We start from the raw sequence: 19,088 nt of genomic DNA, 5'->3' as shown, positions 1-19,088 counted from the left end.
AATTAAATGAAAAAGAAAAACAATAAAACAATTATACAATATTCGATTCTGGATGTTAAAAGAAAGAAAATTTCATTGAAGACAAATAAAACAAGATAGAAACATTGAGATTCTAAGGAAATTTTGGGTCACTCTAAAGAGCATCCAAAAGAGTGATAATTTTTTTTATATTACTTATGTTACTACTTTTTTATATTGTTTACATTACTTATATTTATATTACTTATCTTTATAATATTATTAGCATTTTTATATTATTCAAAATTAATTTTTTCCTTTGAAATATATATATGTATACGTACACACATACACACACTCCTAAGTTACAAGCCACAATCAGAAAGGATCTTTGTGAACAATACTTGAAATAATAAGGTAAGAAACTGAAGAAAGTTAAAGATTACCACGTGTGTCTGTGTAGGTGAAAAAAAAGGTTTATCAGCTATGAAATTAAGATATGAATGTGGAGAAACAGAGGGAAATGAGAAAAAAACATAGCTGTGAATGATTTTCTTAAGGGAGGAAAAAAATTGAGCAAATGCTCCATACGATGCTGTTGACGCCATCATAAGCTTGTCTAGTACCTAGAACAGATAGCTGTGTGTGTATGTGCATTTTTGTATTTGTGTGCACAAAGTGCATTTGGGAATGGGAAGTTGAGGAGGAAAAAAGCAATATATCATTTGTCATTAAAAGGTGAATTCTAGAATTTTTTTAATGTCTCTGGCATAAGCTAAATTAGTTTTGGGTAGACCATAACACTTACCTTCTATATGTCCATCTGCAGGCGCTATTTTGTGCTTAATTTCTTTTTGTGACACCTGCTGAATATTCTCCCTTTGCTGTTTAGTTTGTTGCATAGTATGACTTTTCCAGAGTTTACGTAGCTCTTCCACCTCTGTCTCAGAGTCTTGAATTTGTTCCTTTCCTTGTTTCCCTTTGTTCACAGTTTCCTTTTTCTGAGATTCTGTGAGTTCTCCAAAATGACTGTTTTCTTTCTCATCTTCGAATCCATGTACTGAAATCTGAGAAAGTGTAAGATCCTTGTTTGTATTCATTTCGACCCCCATATTATTTTCCTTGTGGCACTTTGTTTCTTGTAAAGATTGCTGAGAGATGTTTGTAATTGGATCTTCTTTTAAGGCTACTTCAGGATTGTCTAAATTTGTTACATGACCCGGTAATCCCACATCATAGGTGGGTTGTTCAATACCACCTTTTAAGTTGTCAGAAGTAATAGTAGAATCTGAAATGACTGTTACACATGCTGCACTAGCTTGCACAGTTTGGACAGATTCTGATGATGCACCAGAAGATTTATCTTGACGTAGTTCATCTGAAGAAATGAGCTCCTCCCGTATTGGAGAGAGTTCGGATTCTGTGAACACATCTTCAGAGAGAGATTCCTCAGTGCTCCGAGGTGCAGTGCTGGCGCTGTCATTCCCTGTATCCCGAATTCTTGAGTCTATGTCATCAGTATTACTTCTTGTCATTTTCTTAAAATAGCAGAGATCCCTTACTGACAATTGATCTACCTCTCTGTCAGCAGACAAAAATAAAAGTTACTATACTTAAAAATATTTTCTCTTTATCTTAAACAAACTAATCAATGAATCAAAAACAATGAAAGCTTTTATGATTATATAAACATACATCTTGTTCTAATATTTAGTTGTCAACAAATTGTAAGTATCAAAACGTTTTATCACTTTCTTTTCCACCTAAGGCATGGGTATCAAAATATATTGAATAAAACCTTTTTCTCCATGTGACCAGAGGAAGTCATGTGTACTTTGGAAGGCTATCTGCAGTTATATTCATCTGCACATCTCCAAAATAACAGCCATAATACAGGGTTTGAATACTTCAGGCAGACATCTGTCATTTAATTACTAGAAAACTAAATACAGCACGAAATTTGGACTTGCAAATATTTTAATATTTCAAAACTTAAAGAGATATTGAGATTTATTTAAATATAATATGAATCAACTGGAATAGTTCAAATATCCTAGAAACTCATTTTTTTCTGCTTTACTTTTAGATATATGCGGTAGAAATGTTACTTAAGTTCATTATAAATTGAATATCATCAGTGAAGAGTTTAGTTTTTAAGAAAAACTATGAACAGATGCATTTATAAAGTGAATAATCACAACCTCCAATTTCTCTATTTAGATTTTCATATCCTATTTTGCCTAAATTGATACCATAGAGAATGACACAACACAACCACCAATACATACATTAATTTTACTCATGTCAAACCTAGTTAAACAATCAATAATGATGTATTTTAAAACTTGATCTAGCAGAGCACAGAAATAAAGATGTACAATGGTAGCTCATTAACCCCAAAGTAATCCTGAGGTTAATTTGCAAATTGCAAATATGAATTTAGTGCCTTATTGATATGATAAAAGATACAACTCTGAAAAAGAAAAATTAAAATGAATCCAGGATAACCTTTTAATAAAAATTCTGCTACGAAACAGTCAAATTTTTAAAGCTCTATGGAATTCTATATTTTGATTAGGAAAATTAATGCAACAGATATTTTTAAAGTTAAGCCCCATGAGAAAATTATTTAAAAGTAAATCGAAAATGAATAGGAAAACATGCCAAATACCATAAAACATTAGCATAAATTGGATTAGAAGAAATATAATAAAATATTACAAGTTTTTACTATTTCTTTTTTTTTTTCTGGGAGTTTATAAATTTTAAGTATAACTATTTCAAAAAGATATTCTTAGAATATCAGTTGCAAGGGATGTCAGAAATAATTTAGTTCAACCACATCTGACAGGATTCTCTTCTAGAATATAATGAAATGAGTGCTCATTTGATTTCAGCAGGAAGACCTCAAGTAAAGTGTACTGCCTTCTAAAATATCTCATTCCATTATTTCATGTTTTAAGTAGAATTACATATAAGTCACTAGGAAAACTTTAGTACTTGTTATAATCTAAAGCCCTTTATCTATAAGCACTATTTGATTATAATATAAAGATTAAAATAGCATCAAACAGATTATATTGAAGAAAATTTTTTGAGAAAAGGAAAATCACCTACTAATTTAAATGAGCATATCCAAAATACTATAAATACTATAGAATAATACGAAGCCTTCAATATTTATGATTCTATAATTTCATCAAAGTAAGTATTGCCTCTAACTAATCATACACAATCCCTTTGATTTACCTTATAATTTCTGAGAAATGTCATGGCAGGAAAAAAAAAAATTGTCAGCCTGTGACTAAACTTGTAATGAAGTCTCTCCAAAATCAAAAGTCTATGACTGGGTACAAAACCTTTTAGCTTATTAGCCCTGCTAGGGCTATGCTCTGCTGACATAAAGCAAATGCTTTCCCTTACCTCCAAGACACAATTAAACACTGAAGCACACAACATTATTGAAACAAAGACCTTAAAAACTATGTGAAGAAATCCCTCCTGGATTTAGAACACATTTACAATATATAGAAAGTAGGACAGAATCAAACTACCGTCACAATTTTGTCACAAAAACGCAATTTTGAGGAGATCTCAGAGGTCAGGTGCTTTCATACATGATCAAGAAGTCTTTTTTATAATCTATCTGATAATCATGTCTTTCAGACTTGATTTGAAAACCTCCAATGGGGAGGAACCCACTATCTATGAGATAGTCTATGTCACTTTAAGTGCTTGGAAAGTTTTACTTACATTAAATCTAAATATCACTTTTAGAAACTTCTACATTTTGCTTTTAATTCTCCCTCTAAGATCAACCAAAACAAGTCTAAATGCTCTTTCACAAGATAATACTTTAAATCTTTACGATGACTACCAATCCTGACTGTTCTACTACAACCTGAATATCACCAGTTTGTTCAATTAATTTTCATATGGCCTAATCTCCTAAACTTTTCCCTTTTCCTGAAACCTTTTTTTAGACATTCTTCAGCTTATCAATGTTCTTTCTAAAGAAAACTTAAGTTCCAGAACTAAACATAAAACTTTAGACTGTGGTCTATCCAGGGCATGGTATAAGAGAATCAACACTTATTGCTGTGTGTGCCATTGGTCTTGAACTCTTGACCATTCACTGAAGCAAAAAATTCCACTACCTTTCTTGACCCCCTTATTACATTAATGATAACTCTCCAATTTCCAATGCTACCTAACCATACCTCTCCTATCTCTCATATTCTTAAGATTTTTTTAACAAGTACAAAATTTGATTCATTGATATTAAATTTCATTTTCATCATGTTCAATGTTCTAATCTGTCCACATCTTTTAAAATTTTGATTTTGTCATTCAGCAATCCCCAGTTTTGTGCCATCTGACAAACTGACTAAGCACAAGCCAAAATGAACCATATCAACCACCTAGTTATAAAGCATTTTTCTACTTCTGAAATGTTCACTTTGGTACGTTCTTCTCTCTAACCGTAACTTCCAAACTAAAATTTGCTCTTCACACACAGCTGAACTTCCAAACTCATTTTCTCTACTAATCTGTTCCTGCATATACTACTTTGTTTAAACTCCAGTGTCAATAACTAGAATGTTAACTTCCATACAACTGCCTTGCTAATATAAAATCCCATATTGACCTAATTTCTCTAATCCTGATTTGGAAGACAGAACAAATCAAGTCAATAAGCATTTATGAAGTCCCTATTTATTATATGCTAAACATTGTGTTAAGTGCTGGTGATATAAAGAAAGGAAAAAGAACATTCCCTACCTTCAAGGAGCTTAGAGTCTAATGTAGAAGATCAATGCTAAAGAAAGAGAAAGGATTATATGCTTGACCTACCAAAATTTTCCTTTTTCCAACTTCAGTAGAACTATGCCACTGTTCAACAGTCTCTTTATTTATCTTTTGTTGACTTAGTGCATTTCATAGCCTTAATTCTTCTGCAAAATAAGGCAACTGCTTGTCCTACCAATCTCACAGATCTGTTATAAAGACCAAAATGATTACATGAAAATATTTTCCAATCCCTCAGGCTACATGATTTTTTCCTATTCTCCCCCCCAAACTCCCAATCCCACTATCCTTTCAATACACGATTTGTATTTCACTGAAAAATTTTAGGCCAACTAAAGATAGTATCAAATAAAGCAATTTTTTCTCATGGAAAGAGGATACTAAGGATAGTATCAAATAAAGCAATTTTTTTTCTCATGGAAAGAGGATACATATGTATGCTTCTCCAAAACTAACTCTTTTATTTATGCTCTAAATTTCAGTTCTTCTTAATGCCTTGTTATTACATTTAGTATCATATGTTAATTTGTAAAGAGTACTTGGTTCCTCTTATTTTATATATGAAGAAATTGATACACAGAAAACCGAATGGAGCTAGGATGCAAATATACGCAGTCTTTCCACACCACATCTGAATCTTTTTCTGCTATACCAAAATGCCTCTAACCACCTTTTCCAGAATAATCAGTCTTTCACCCAACTGGGTCACTTTCAACCTCGTAACATATACAAGTCTTCTCTATAATCTTGATTAAATGGTTAATGAACCCTACTTGTAACTTTAGGCAATTATTTCTAGCCTTCTTTCCACTGCCAAATTTCTTCTTCAAGTTGTTGATATCAGTGGCTCACTCAAATAAACACAAGCACAAAGCACCACCTATGTGCTAGTACCTTTGCGTGGAAGTAGTGCTACAAAGACAACAAAAAGGATTTCTACTCAAGAAACTGACACTATCTTTTACAATTTATATTGTAGGGAAAAAATGTTTTTCCTGAAATAGTTCTATTTAAAGTCACCAACAGCATCTGAGCCTACTGATAGGCCTCACATACTGCATGAAATCCCCCCTTGTAATATCTCTCTGTACATAACTGTTTCTTCTGATAGTCAAACTTCTTCCTCCTCTCCCTTTCCTGAGGTCCTGGATGAACTTCCTAAATCTACCAAAGAGCTTATAGGTCTTGTATTTCCATCTTGAAGATCTTGTAGATCCATCTCAAGAACTTCACTTTACCATTCCAATTATCATTATCAAAGGATATTTTCTCAACTCCAGGCACAATTATCACCCTTATCAAATAATTTAGTTCTTAATTATATGTTGTTCTAAGTTCATGTGTGTTGATTTTGCCTTTGCAATTAGACTGAAAGTTCCATGAGTATAGAAACCTTATGTATGTATACAGACACATATATAAAGAGTTTCCTTTTAAGGGAAAGTGCGTGAATTCTTAAGAAAATAAGATATTTGTAGGTTACATGACCTATTATAACAGAGTACTAGATATATGATCTTGATGACTTCTCAGTCAAGAATTATGTGTAAGAGACATTAATAGAAGCTATTCCACAGGCAAAGACATCAACAATGCAAACAAAGTAACAAAAGTTGAGGATGATTCTCAATTTCTAACATGTTCATTCTGCAAACCCCTACCTTACATGTTCTGATGAGACTCCAGAAGATGATTAACTGCTCTGGGATCCATTGAGCTGGATCCTGGGCTGTTGACCAGTTTCTGCTAGCATTCTGCCTGCCCTGCCTTCACCCTGCAACTATGTGGCAGGAAGAAAACGGAGGGGGGAATTAAACTCTATACCACCTTCAATTATGTGAAAGAGGCCTGAAGTAAAGCGGATAGGTAACCCCAACTGAAATGAATTTTAGCCCTGCAAAAGTTGTCTGAAGGTGAGATCAAGGCTGGAAAAAGTGAATTACCCAAGTATCAGAGGAGACTGAAATCCATTTGAGTGCTTGGGAGAAATACAGCATCAAAAGCAAATGAAGAGGAATGTTCAGAAAATGGGAAAATCAGGAAAAAAAAAAAAAAAAGACGGAGATTGCCAAAGCTCTCAGGAGAAAGAAAACTCAATTAAAAAACCTTAAGCACAAGCATATATCTCAACTGGGAAGATATTAACAAGGAACTTGACATGAGTATTGAACATGAAGAAAAATGTATCAACATTAATCCCTATAGATTATTATTAGATCATTAGTCCCTATAGATTCCTGAGAGCTTTACAACATACCAAGATGTTTCCCAATTGTACAAAAGAGAAATACAAATTGTGAAAGCAGAATTTAAGACTTCCACAACAGCATTAATTGATAGAACTGAAAACTGGAATCCGTGGTGATAAATCTTACTTTTTTTTAAAAAACTCGCAAGTAAAATAGAGATAAAGAACAAATCAGAAAATTGTATGCAGGCAAAATATATCTAACTCAAAGAAAGAATGCAGAGAAAAGATTTAAGGAATTTAGAAGAACACAAGTCAAAAGATCTGAACATACTGCAAGAAATAAAACAAAATTGCTTAGAATTTCTAAATACAGAAAATAAGTATCAATCAAAATATTATACATATTGCCTCAAGGAAAAGAAGAAAAAAATGTATGGGGGAAACTTCCAGGCACATGATAGTTAAGCTCAATAATAAAGACAAATAATAAATTTTATAAAAGGATAAAAAACCTTCAAATATAAAGGAAAGGAAATCTTGAACAAAAGACTATTTTACATTCACTAGAAAACACAGTAAGGAATGAAATAATGTATTCTAAAGAATAAAGGAGTTCACCAAGGTAACATACTCTGCAACTGTGAACCTAATCATCAATGAAAAAAATGATAACTAAAAGATATGTGAAGCATTTCTACAAATGAAAAAACAAATGTGAATAGATTATCTGTCTTGCAAAAACCTCAAACAACAGAAACATAACGATATTAAGGACAAGCATTGAAATAAAATTGTCTCAGGGGGGAAAAAAGGGGAAAATGAAGTCAACAACATGTATTGAGCATTTATATGCTCACACTGTATTAACTGTCACAAGACTTTGCCTATAAATGTAGGACTAAATTTCAGAACAGGAGGACCCATAAAAGGGAATAAGTAAGAATATAGAGGAATTTATAATGTTGCATAATCAAGACAGTGGTAAAAAATAAAAGTAAAATAATGCCTGTAGTTTCTTGGGAAGAAAGCCTAGAAGAGAATCGTTGCAGGGAAAAGGGGGATAAAGGACTTATTCCTCAGAAAAAAAGATGACAAAAATTTGAAGCAAGTAAACTACTTAAAACGACAAAACTAAAAATTAAATAACTTTAAAACTTTCCATCTAGGAGAAATAAAATTTAAAAAAAGCAAAACAATAAATAAGTATAAGGACCATGAAACAAAGAGTAAGTGGCTAGGACAGGTAAGAAAGGTAATAAGAAAATTAATGAAGAATACAAAGGAAAGAAATATTTTTCAAAAAGAGAAGGCAGAAAATGAAAAAGAAAAACATTAATGAATAACTAGACGAATGGGCAGTCAAGAATAGGGTATCTTATTTGACTAACTTTTTAAAATAAGAGAATTAGATAGAAGAAAAAAAATTAAATTATGTTAAATTCTAAAACTAGAGAGAGATCAATAGGAAGAATTTAACCTATTTGCATCATTTTCTTCATTTGTAAAAGAATAACAGCACCTATCTCACATGATTGTTGTGAGGATCAGATGAGATATTTAGAAACCTCTTAGCACAATTTATGGCATTTAGCATAGAGATCCTTATTCCCTCCCTTTCCTACTACTTTTACAAAAGAAAAATTAACTAAAAAATAATTTCAGAAAAAAATACTAGAAGCAAAAGAAAGAATAGATGTCTAACTTTCATAACTTTAATGTGAATGAATTAAATAAACTAATAAAAAGAAAATGAATGACAAGAAAATAAGAACTTCATTGTTACTTTCAAGAAACATCTAAAAAGCAAACACATAACAATAAAAATAAGGTGCTAGAAAAAACAACTGACTGTACATCAGATGTTGTACTCATGACAGCAAATAATGGAAAAACAAACATTTACAACACAAAGATAAAGAAACTACATTATGCTGAAATTATGGAAAATAAGCCAATATTAATATTAAACATGTTACAAATACTTTAGCACGTAAGTACATAAAGGAAAAATTTGCTGAATTTCAAGATGCAGACAGTAATAAAATAAAGACATAAGATTTTTTAACGTCCCTCTCAGTTTTCAATAAATCTAACAGAAAGATAAATACAAATACAGAATTTAATTAACTGCTCAAGAAATTAGAGCAATAGCACTTTCTAAATGGTGGGTTAAAAGAAAATGTGGGTTTTAGCCTCAAATAGCATTTTTACAAAAATTGATCATGTTTTAGGACATAAAGATATTAGAAATAAAAATTAAAAGGGAGAAACAGCAAAGCAAGCACATCCTTTACAATCCATAATTGGAAAAAAAAAATTTAACTTTAGGGATCACCAAAAAAGAAACAGAATTAACTGGGCACAACAATGAAATCCTAAATTATGTGCAGGTCAAAGAATAAATCATAGAAACAATAATTATGTGAAAAAATTATAATGATGAAACAACATACCAAAATTTCTGGGATGCAGCTAAAGTAGTCCTCAGGGGAAAAATTATATCCCTAAAAACATACATTAACAAAATAGAAAATGAAGATTAATGAATGGAATAAGCATTTTTTTTAATTAGAAAGCCAACAAATAAACCAAAAACAAGCACAAAAGGAGACAGAAAATTTAATAAACAAAGCGGAAACCGAAGACTATAGAAATTACAATACTAAAAGCTTATAATTTTGAGAAAACTAACAAAATTGATAAACCTTTAGCAAATCTGGAAAAAAAAATAGAGAAGAAAACCAAATTAAAAAACCTTCAAATGAACAAGGTGAAATCACAACAAAATCAAGAGAAATGAAAAGAATTGTTAAGAATTTCCTATTCAATTACATAACAAAAGTGAAAATACAAATGAAATACAATACCTTCAAAATATAAAATATTCCATCTACCATAAAACAAAATACAGAACTTAAATAATCCAGTTTCAGAAAAGGAAAGAACTCACTATGAAAGAAAGACCCACATACCTCTCCTGAGCTCTCTCAAAAAATCCTGCTCCTGATAGACTTTAAAAAAGAATTTTATCAAAGCTTTAAAGAATAGTTAGTACCAATATTACACAAAAACCTCAAAAACTGAAAAGAAAAAAAACAACCCACTCTACCAGTCTCCTTTTATGACACACAGTCCTAATACCAAACCAGAAAAGGAAAAAATAAAGAAATATAAACCGGTATTTCAATGACTTATCAATTCAAACATTTTAAATAAAATCCTGTCAGATTATATCAATGTGTTCAAGAAATAATTCATCATGACTAAATTGGATTCATGCTAGTGAAAAGAGATGACAGAATCAATATAATTAATAAAATCAAAAACAAATAGCTCAAATTACATTACTTCATAAAATAAAGGAAAAATCTTTGAAAGAGAGCAACACTCATTTACACTAAAACCCTTAAAAAGTACAAGTATGAAGAGACCTTTCCAAAATATCATTAAAAGTTATCAACCTAAAACCAAAAGCAGTGGCATTTATAATAGATATACACTAAAAGCTTCCCCAGCAAATATAGGAGTAAGGCAAGTACGCACCCTCATCTCACTATTATTTGACACAGTTCTGTAAATGTTAGCCATAGCAACAAGTCAAGAAAAAAGAAATAAAATGTGTAACAATAGCAACAGGGGAGATAAAAGTATACTATATTTGCTGATGTTAGAGGGGTTTACTTTAAAAATCCTAGGCAATCAGCAAAGACAACAACTGATAAATAATAGCTTCAGCAAAATTCTACACCTCAGAATAAAGTCACAAAAATCAATACCATTTCTATAACAAAATCCAAGAGGTAATGACAAAAAGAGAAATCACATTCACAGTACCTAGCAAGTGCACTAAATATTTGGGAATCTGTGATGACCGCGGGTATTTTAAAATCAGCGGGAGTCAGGAATTCAGGTTAGGGGAAAATCTTCAATCTTTTATTCTCAGTAGAGCTGAAGAAAAATCGGAGGTAGAAGGGAATTGGCAATAGCAATGTGTGCAGCTGAGTCAAGAAGCTAGCCAAACCAGAAGCCACGAGACCAGCAGCCACCAGAACCGAACCCAGCCAGCAATCTCTCTCAGCCTCCACCCACCAAAATTGTCATTTCCTATACAACACATCAGAACTTGCACAGAGAGTGGGCGGGGGCCATTCTTTCTCCAAGCATAGATATTAATAGAATATAGTCCAATTACTATTTAGCCTCACGTGCTTGGGAGTTCAGTGCATCAACTCAAGCCTCAGCCCATTATAGTTATCAATTTATGAAACCATACAAAATATGTGTATAAAGTAAGTATAGCATCATCCTTAGATACTTTTAAGCAGTTGAAAGAAAATCTAGTGTTCAATGATGCTAATATAACAAAAATGACAATTTAATTAATTTCATTTTAATGCTACACAAATGTAACAAGAGATTTTTAACAGAACTTGATAAAATAACAAAAATCTATTTGAAAAATCAAAATTTCTATAATATCTAGGAAAATAATTTTTAAAGGCAGAAATGGAAAAGAAATATCACTTTTAGATATCAAAAATTATTATAAAGCAACAATAAAAATGTTTGGCATTGGTTTAAAAATGGAAAAGCAGATCAATGAAGCAAACTAGACAATTAAAAATGTAATCCAATAAACCAAAAAGATTAGACCAAGATTTTATTCCATAATAGATTCTAAATATATGTATGGTCTTAATATTAAAGATTACACCCCCAACAAGTTAGTAGAGAAATAGATGATAATAATATACTTTTCACAGCTATGATATAAAGAGAATGTATTCTGAGGCAATTAGAAAACTTTAATAATACAAAACTGAAAAACTTCTGCACAAAAATAATGCATAAAGGTTAAGATTAGTGTTTAAATAGGAAAAAAATCCCATCAAATACTACATAAGGTCTTTATATCCAACATATATAGGCAATTAACAGAAATATTTAAGACTAAAAGCTATTCCTCAATACCCAAACTAGTCAGAAGATGTGAACAAATAGTTCTCAAAAAAACTTCAAACTATTCACAACCACATAAAAGAATGTCTGAAATCACTAATAATAAGAGATATACAAAGCAAAATAAAATAAACCTGAGGTTTCACCTCATACTTTGCAAACTGGCAGAGATGAAAAAATATAGGGCTAGTCATTATCAGAGAATCAGAGACAGATATAGAGCTGTGAAATCAACACTACCCTTCTGAAAAGCAACTTGAAATTATGCAAATAACGATACTGAAAAATCCATACCTTTTGACCCAGAGATTACACCACTAGACTTCTCCCCTTTCCCCCTTTAGGGCACTGATAACAAGAAAGTACCCAAAGTAGACTAAACTATTTATAGTAACACTTCTTATGTTAGCAAAATTCTGAGGGAAAGAAAGTAAATGCTCATAAATAAGGGAATGAGTAAACAAATTATGTTATCTAAATATAATGGAATAGACTATGACGCTGCTTTAAGCAATGCAAATTGTTATTGACAAGAAACAAAGATTTACAGATTTGATGCAGATTTAAGGATAAATGGAATTTTAGGATAAAAGGAAATTTAAGGAGCAGAAAGGAAAGAATGAAGGAAGAACGGGAGAGAAGAAAAGAAGGAATGGAGGGAAGAAAGGGAGAAAAGGAGGGAGGAAAAGAAGAAAGGGAAGGAAGGAGGAAGGGAAGGAAAAAGGGAGGAGGGGAGGAAGGACGGACCAACTCCAATCCCCATTCCTTCACATATACAGGTAGTACACAGACTTGTTACAATGTATATGATTTCAGACTATTTTGATGTTCTAATTAGTTTTGCTCTTTTTTTCTTTAATTAAAAATATGCTATCAGTTCCAACTTTCTGCAAGGAGTTGATGAAAAAAATGGAAAAAAATTCTGGTGATATAAAAAAAAACAAAATAAAGACATCAACAAATATTTTACCATGAAAATAAAATCAAAGCAATTGATAAGTGACTATGGGATACCTACCTAAATAATCAACAGGAATAGGAACTTTATAACAAAAAAAAGTTAACATATAACTTTGAAGTTCCATAAAACAAGATAATTGCATAGAGTACTAAGAAGCTGTAATCTTGAAAAAGGATACAAGTAAAAATGGAATTTTTTTTAATTAAAGAAGACAGGATTTTAATTATATTTGTCTTGTGTTGGAGGAAAGGAGGGGTGTGATCGTACTCAAATTGCAACTTTAAATCATAAAGATGATTTACAGTCAGTATATTGTATATCTCATACACTTGGTATGTGTGAGTGTGTGTGTGTGTGTATATATACATATATATATAATATATGCAAACAGTAAATGTATATCTATGTATAAATACATACACACACACACACACACACACACACACAGAAGACGACAGTGTATGCCATGCATCACTTTATTCCATGTGAGTTCCTTACCGTTGGATGTTGTTTTGTTTTTTAAAATTCTGTTTCTGAAAGAAAAGATTTCACAGATATTATAGGAACAAATTGAAATTACAGGGTTACTCACTGTTGAACAATGGAAAGACATTGTATTTGGAATAAGTTCTGGAAAGAGCATTCCAAAAAGGAGGGCATGCACTACACAGACTATATAAGGATTTATGAGAGATAGATTAGAAATGAATAAATAATCACAAAAATTATTTTGTAAATAAAATTGTAGGCTCAGAGGTTTGCAAGTAGTGTAGTACCATACCAATACTCTCATATGAATCTTAAAAATAACAATAGCTGTAAGGACCTCCAAAATTGACCAGAAAATTATTTAAAAAATTGAAAGATATGATGGAAATCAAAACTCAAAAAAAAACAAAAATTGTAGAGAAAAAATGTAATTTTTTTTTCTAAAACAAATTTCTTTGAAAAGTAGATTTGTAATTCAAAAATTCAAAAGAAAAACAAAAACTGACTGAACAAAATCCAGAAATGAGAGACTGGAAGAACCCATGAAAGTTCTACAAGCCAAAAAAGTGATCTTAAAGATGTAATATGCAGAGATAATCTACAATATCTTTCTGTCTTTCAAAACAAAATAAAATATAAAACCTAAATGACTTATTTAAAGAAATCATATATAAAAACTACCCAGAAATAATGAAAAAAGTACAAAGACCACAGAATCAATACAATAGGATGCAGACAGAACAGAATCTTAAATTTATAATAATCCTAACTCTAGAATTTTAACAGTAAATCACAAATATTACATGTAGTCATTAAAGATCCCGTTACATATTAAGGAAGAATATCTGGAACAGACCTAGAATTAAGGTCTGTTTACATATGTAAAAATCAATTATGTAAAAATCTAGGGAAAACTAGAGAGGATGTTAGTTACCTGGAGTAGTGGAGCTACCCAAGGAAAAGTAAAATAGAGCTGAGTATCAGGGTGGCCTGGGATCATAGGAGTGTGGAGGATTTCCACACAGGAGTGCAGGAAGGCAGGAAGACTCTACATAGAGACATTTAAAAGAAATTCTAGGAGAGAATAACTTTAAGTTATTCACAAGAAACTCTTAAAAGTAGTCGTGTGTGTGTGTGTGTATGTCTGTGTGTGTGTGTGTGTGTGTGTGGTCTTCTACTCTAGGCTTGCTTGTTTTGTGTCTCAGTCAGACCTCTAGATTCAAACTAATCAGAATTTTTCTTAAAAGATAAACTTTCAAGAGATAAAAGCATTCTTTAAGTTTCTCTCCCCTGAAGCAATTAGGGAGTGATCAAGGCCAACCTCTTTAAGATAGTATGCCCAGTCTAGCCTCTTCGAAGAACAACAGAAAGCTCCCCAAAACCCCCATTCCATGCCCTGCAATCAGCCTCAGTTTCTCTTTTCAGTTCTCCTAAAGGTAAGAGATATTCCCTACTCTCTGTCTGGACAGAGATAGTCTCTTGACTATCTTGAGTACATACATCTAGGGAAATCCATGTTAAAATCTTCCTTCTTTATACAAGCAATAAAATACAAACCATTCACAAGGATTTGTGGGAAAGTTTTTGGGGGAGATTGAAGCCACTACCATTTTGTTCCCCAGGGCCTGTGGGTCTATCTCAGATTTTCTGACATTTCAAAGATTTGGGGGAAGTTTCTGAAGGGGAAGATGAGTTTTCTACCAAAATTGTAACCTAAATTTATGTTTAAATTTAAATTGCATTATGATTAGAATTGATGCATCTGAAAATAAGATTTTAGAAATATGTGTGCATTGCTATTAGAAATTTAAATCTGTTTTTGATTTTATTTTAAGTCTCCCCAAAATGGTTATTAAAACAAAGTTGTTCGGTAATCACATGTTTTGTGTCTGTAAAATTATGTAAATTGTCAGCCTTGCTGAATGAACATGTTCTATAAGGAAGTTCCATGAATTCTCATCCAATATTATCCAATTATTACCTATATTTTGAATCTTAAGGTTTGTCTTGCTTTCTTCCTCTAACCAAAAAATATACTTAAAGGGTAGAGTTTGCAAAATTTTATAGAAAATTAAAAACAAGGGGCTAGAAAGGTTAAAAGCAATTGATTAGATTAAAAAGACAGTAAGAAGTTTGTAATGACATTAACAGGAGTCAGGTTTGTGGTGCTGTGCAAGGCCTGCAATATGAAGTAACAATGTGCACTTGACCCTTTCCTGGCTCACTTTTTTAATAGAAAGCAAAGTTTTGTGTGAACTGGGAAAGATAGTTGAGTTTGAATGGAACATATATAGTTAGAATTTAGGAAACTCACAAACTAAAATACTGGTTGATTTCAAAATAACAATTCCAATTGATATGTGTGTTAAAATCAGACACGACTACAAATCACATGAGATTCCTATCCATTTTTGTGTTAAGATTGTTATATCTTAATTTTAAGACTATTTGACTATTACTTAAAAATTGTGAAATTGCTAATTAAGTTATTTCTGATCATTGTCTTAATATTGAAACCTAAAATTGCTAATTACTGTTTGTGGGTGAAAAGCCGACAATAACTCTTAATGATAGAAAAAAGAGGTTAGATAGGCAGGGAAAGCACATTTAGGCCCTGCTCTGAGGTCCCTTTCCCTAATTCTCAAGTTCCTAAACTTGCCAGGTTTTTTGAAACCATTTTGCTGGCAAGGTCATCTGTGCTAAGAAGAAAGCCTGGTTATAGGTATTAAAATTCCCTTGCACAATTGAAATATCTTCACCTTTGAATTTCTGAAAATCCGTGATTAGGATTCTTTGGGAGTTAATATGAAATTTAGGATTTAAAAACTGTATACTAGTTATTGCATAATTTCACAGTTTTATTTTAGATCAGTTGGGCCTAGAAGGTGAGGGCTTAGTTCACCCTTCCTTCCCACTGAGTGTGGCTGCCCCTTAGCCCTGGCTTGAGCCCTTTATCCTGGGAAAGAATGAAAAAATAGCAAAACAAACCCCCTAACTCTGCTCAGACCATTCTATGCACCCTGCTGGTAAATTGAAATTGCTTCCATTATTTAAGAGACACAAAACAAATTTAGATTATTTCTTTAATGCTAAAGTTAGACTTAGATAAGAACTTGGTTAAGATGCAGTAACAACAATTCTACTGCTTAGATGCAAGGAACTTCTAAGAGAAGTTTGTTAAAATTTCTGATTAATTATAACTTCTCTGAGAATGTTTTTTTCAAAACCCATTATCTCTACCATGATTTCTGTCTTCAGCAAATTATTTACTTAAGTGCATCATGTATGATAACTCAGCTCTCATTCTCAGCAGAAAGTGGTTTTAGAAGATAAGGTTATCACCTCATAATGCAATGGATTTGGGGGGCCCCATTTGTTTAGGGGGAAGTGGAACTGATTATTGAATGAACCCTAAACTATCCATTGTCTAAATGGCTCCCCAAGCAAGGAGTTTATTGATCTGAAGAAGGGGGAGTGTTATACAGAGTTAATGCTCCTACCCTACTACAATAATATTTGGGACTTAAGACTGGGGCACAATAGATTAAGATTTGGATGGTAAATATTACTGAAACAGCTCACAAATAATTTAATTTGATGCTTGTCAAAATTCTATGTGATGACCGCATATTTTCAAATCAGCTGGGGTCAGGAATTCAGGTTAGGGGAAAATCGTAATCTTTATTCTCAGTGAAGAAAGATCGGAGGTGGAAGAGAATGGGCAATAGGAATGTGTGCAGCTTAGTCAAGAAGCTAACTAGACCAGAAGCTACACGACCAGCAGCTACCAGCATAGAACCCAGGCCCCATCTCTCCCAACCTCTCTTCCTGTCTCCCTGCCTCCACCCACCAAAATCGTCATTTCCTATACAACACATCAGGACTTGTACAGAGAGTGGGCGGGGGCCATTCTTTATCCAAGCATGTATATTAATAGAGTATAGTCCAATTACTATTTAGCCTCATGTGCTTGAGACCTCAGTGCATCAACTCAAGTCTCAGCCCATTAGAATTCTAGAATGCAGAGACTTGACTAGTAATAGAAATTAAATAGAATAAATATTTGTGCCCTAAGAAAGAGGATTTTATAGAACTGCCTGTCCAATTTGGAACACTACTTGTTATGCTACAAAGGCAGGACATTTAGAAAATGCTGATCAAAGAATATGTCGAACATATGGTTTGGGAATAATGTAGTAAGTTTAGATTTCCAAGGAAGATTTAGCATCAGTTTTTAAACCACAAATGAAAGTCAAGGCAAACAATAAAGATAAACAGGATACAGAGGACAGAATAGGTAAAGTACTCTATAAAGAGTTTAAACATAAAAGCAATTTCCATACCTGTGTTACTAGTTACCCCATAGCCCAGATAGTACCATTTCCTTTAAGCATAGAAAAACATGAGGGTTAATTCAAGTGCATAGTTTTCCTGTTCCCAAAATAATAGCCCTGGGGAGAATTGCAGGGCTTTCCTTTCTGTGAGGGAATAAACCATGATCATCCCAGCTCTAGAAATCACTTAGCTTGCCTTTCATATCAGAGGGAAAGATTCCAAGGTCTAAGGAATATAGTGGCATGTGCCTGAGTCTGTAATGTAACTGAGGATAGCTCTGGCAATTTCTCAGGGATGAGCATATCTCAAGCAAACCTTGGGTGGTATTGTAGAGGTGGCACTTTCAAGCCTATTTTGTCTGGGAACTGAATGAGTACTTGTGCATGGATCCAATTTGATTGTTCCTTTAACCCTGGCATTTGAAGAAAAAAGTAAGAACAAATGAGGAAGAATTAAGTCAAAGGTAGCATCTGGCGAATTCAAGTATAGAAATACATTTATTCTGGATCTAGGTCTTTCCCATTGTGATGAATAATTACTATTAGATAAATTACACTAGGGACGTTGTGTTAGCCAACTGGATGCTACAAGCAGGATGGCCTAGGAAAATAGAATGGCCCTGGATATACTGTTGGAAGAAAAGGGAGGAGTTTGTAAGATGATGAGAGTGAGTTGCTATACTTTCATAACCAAACAATACTGCCTTCAATGGTACCTTTACAAAAGGTTTACAGGAACTTGCCTTCCTCTCTGAGAAATTAGTTTAGAATTCAGGAAGAAACAACTCTAACCCTATCACTGACTAGTTAGAATCCTGGTTTGGTAGGAGAGGAATGGCAGTATCAATCTTCACCTCCCTAATAGCAGCCATGGGAATCCTCACAGTTGTGGAATGTTGTATAGTTCCTTGCATTAGAGGATTGGTTCAAAGATTAATAGAGGGCTCCCTGACGAAGGTGACACCAGTAGGTCCATTCACCAATGTGCAAATAATAGGATTGGGTCATATAAGGTTAATGGTTGAACGAATAAAAACCAATTTCCCAACAATGAAGAATGGGAACTGATAATAAAAAAGATATGAAGGGGAGGCAACAGAAAAAATATGGAAACTAAATCCTTATTAAAAGGAAAATGGGATAAGTGTAAGGAGTATGAAAAGTTAGTTTTCCTCAATATCATCAAAATAGGATGAAGGAAGGGGTGAAATATCGTTTTAATATGTTTCTAAACAATCACCTTGTGAGTCAAGAAACTGGCCAAACAACAAAATTCCTGATAAAGGGGCCCAGAACTAAAATGACCTAAATCAGCTAATATTAATAAAAGATCACTAAGGAATATTGTAACTCAGATTGTAAATCCAACCAATTATAACTTGGATTG

The 19,088-nt window shown here is 32.6% G+C and overlaps 1 protein-coding gene across 4 annotated transcripts in view; it reads right to left on the bottom strand.

The window, feature by feature from the left end:
* OXR1 (oxidation resistance 1) overlaps nt 1–19,088 on the bottom strand; it is a 568,147-nt gene that overhangs the window by 57,475 nt on the left and 491,584 nt on the right. For all 4 annotated transcript variants that reach the window (XM_031947111.1, XM_031947112.1, XM_031947113.1 and 1 more), the window contains one exon: nt 767–1,539. In XM_031947111.1, the coding sequence (XP_031802971.1) occupies nt 767–1,539 (773 nt within the window). The remainder of the gene's footprint in view (nt 1–766; nt 1,540–19,088) is intronic.

Source organism: Sarcophilus harrisii, chromosome 1 (genome assembly GCF_902635505.1).
Source record: "Sarcophilus harrisii chromosome 1, mSarHar1.11, whole genome shotgun sequence".
Taxonomy (NCBI): Eukaryota; Metazoa; Chordata; class Mammalia; order Dasyuromorphia; family Dasyuridae; genus Sarcophilus; species Sarcophilus harrisii.
This window is presented reverse-complemented; position numbering and strand designations above follow the sequence as displayed.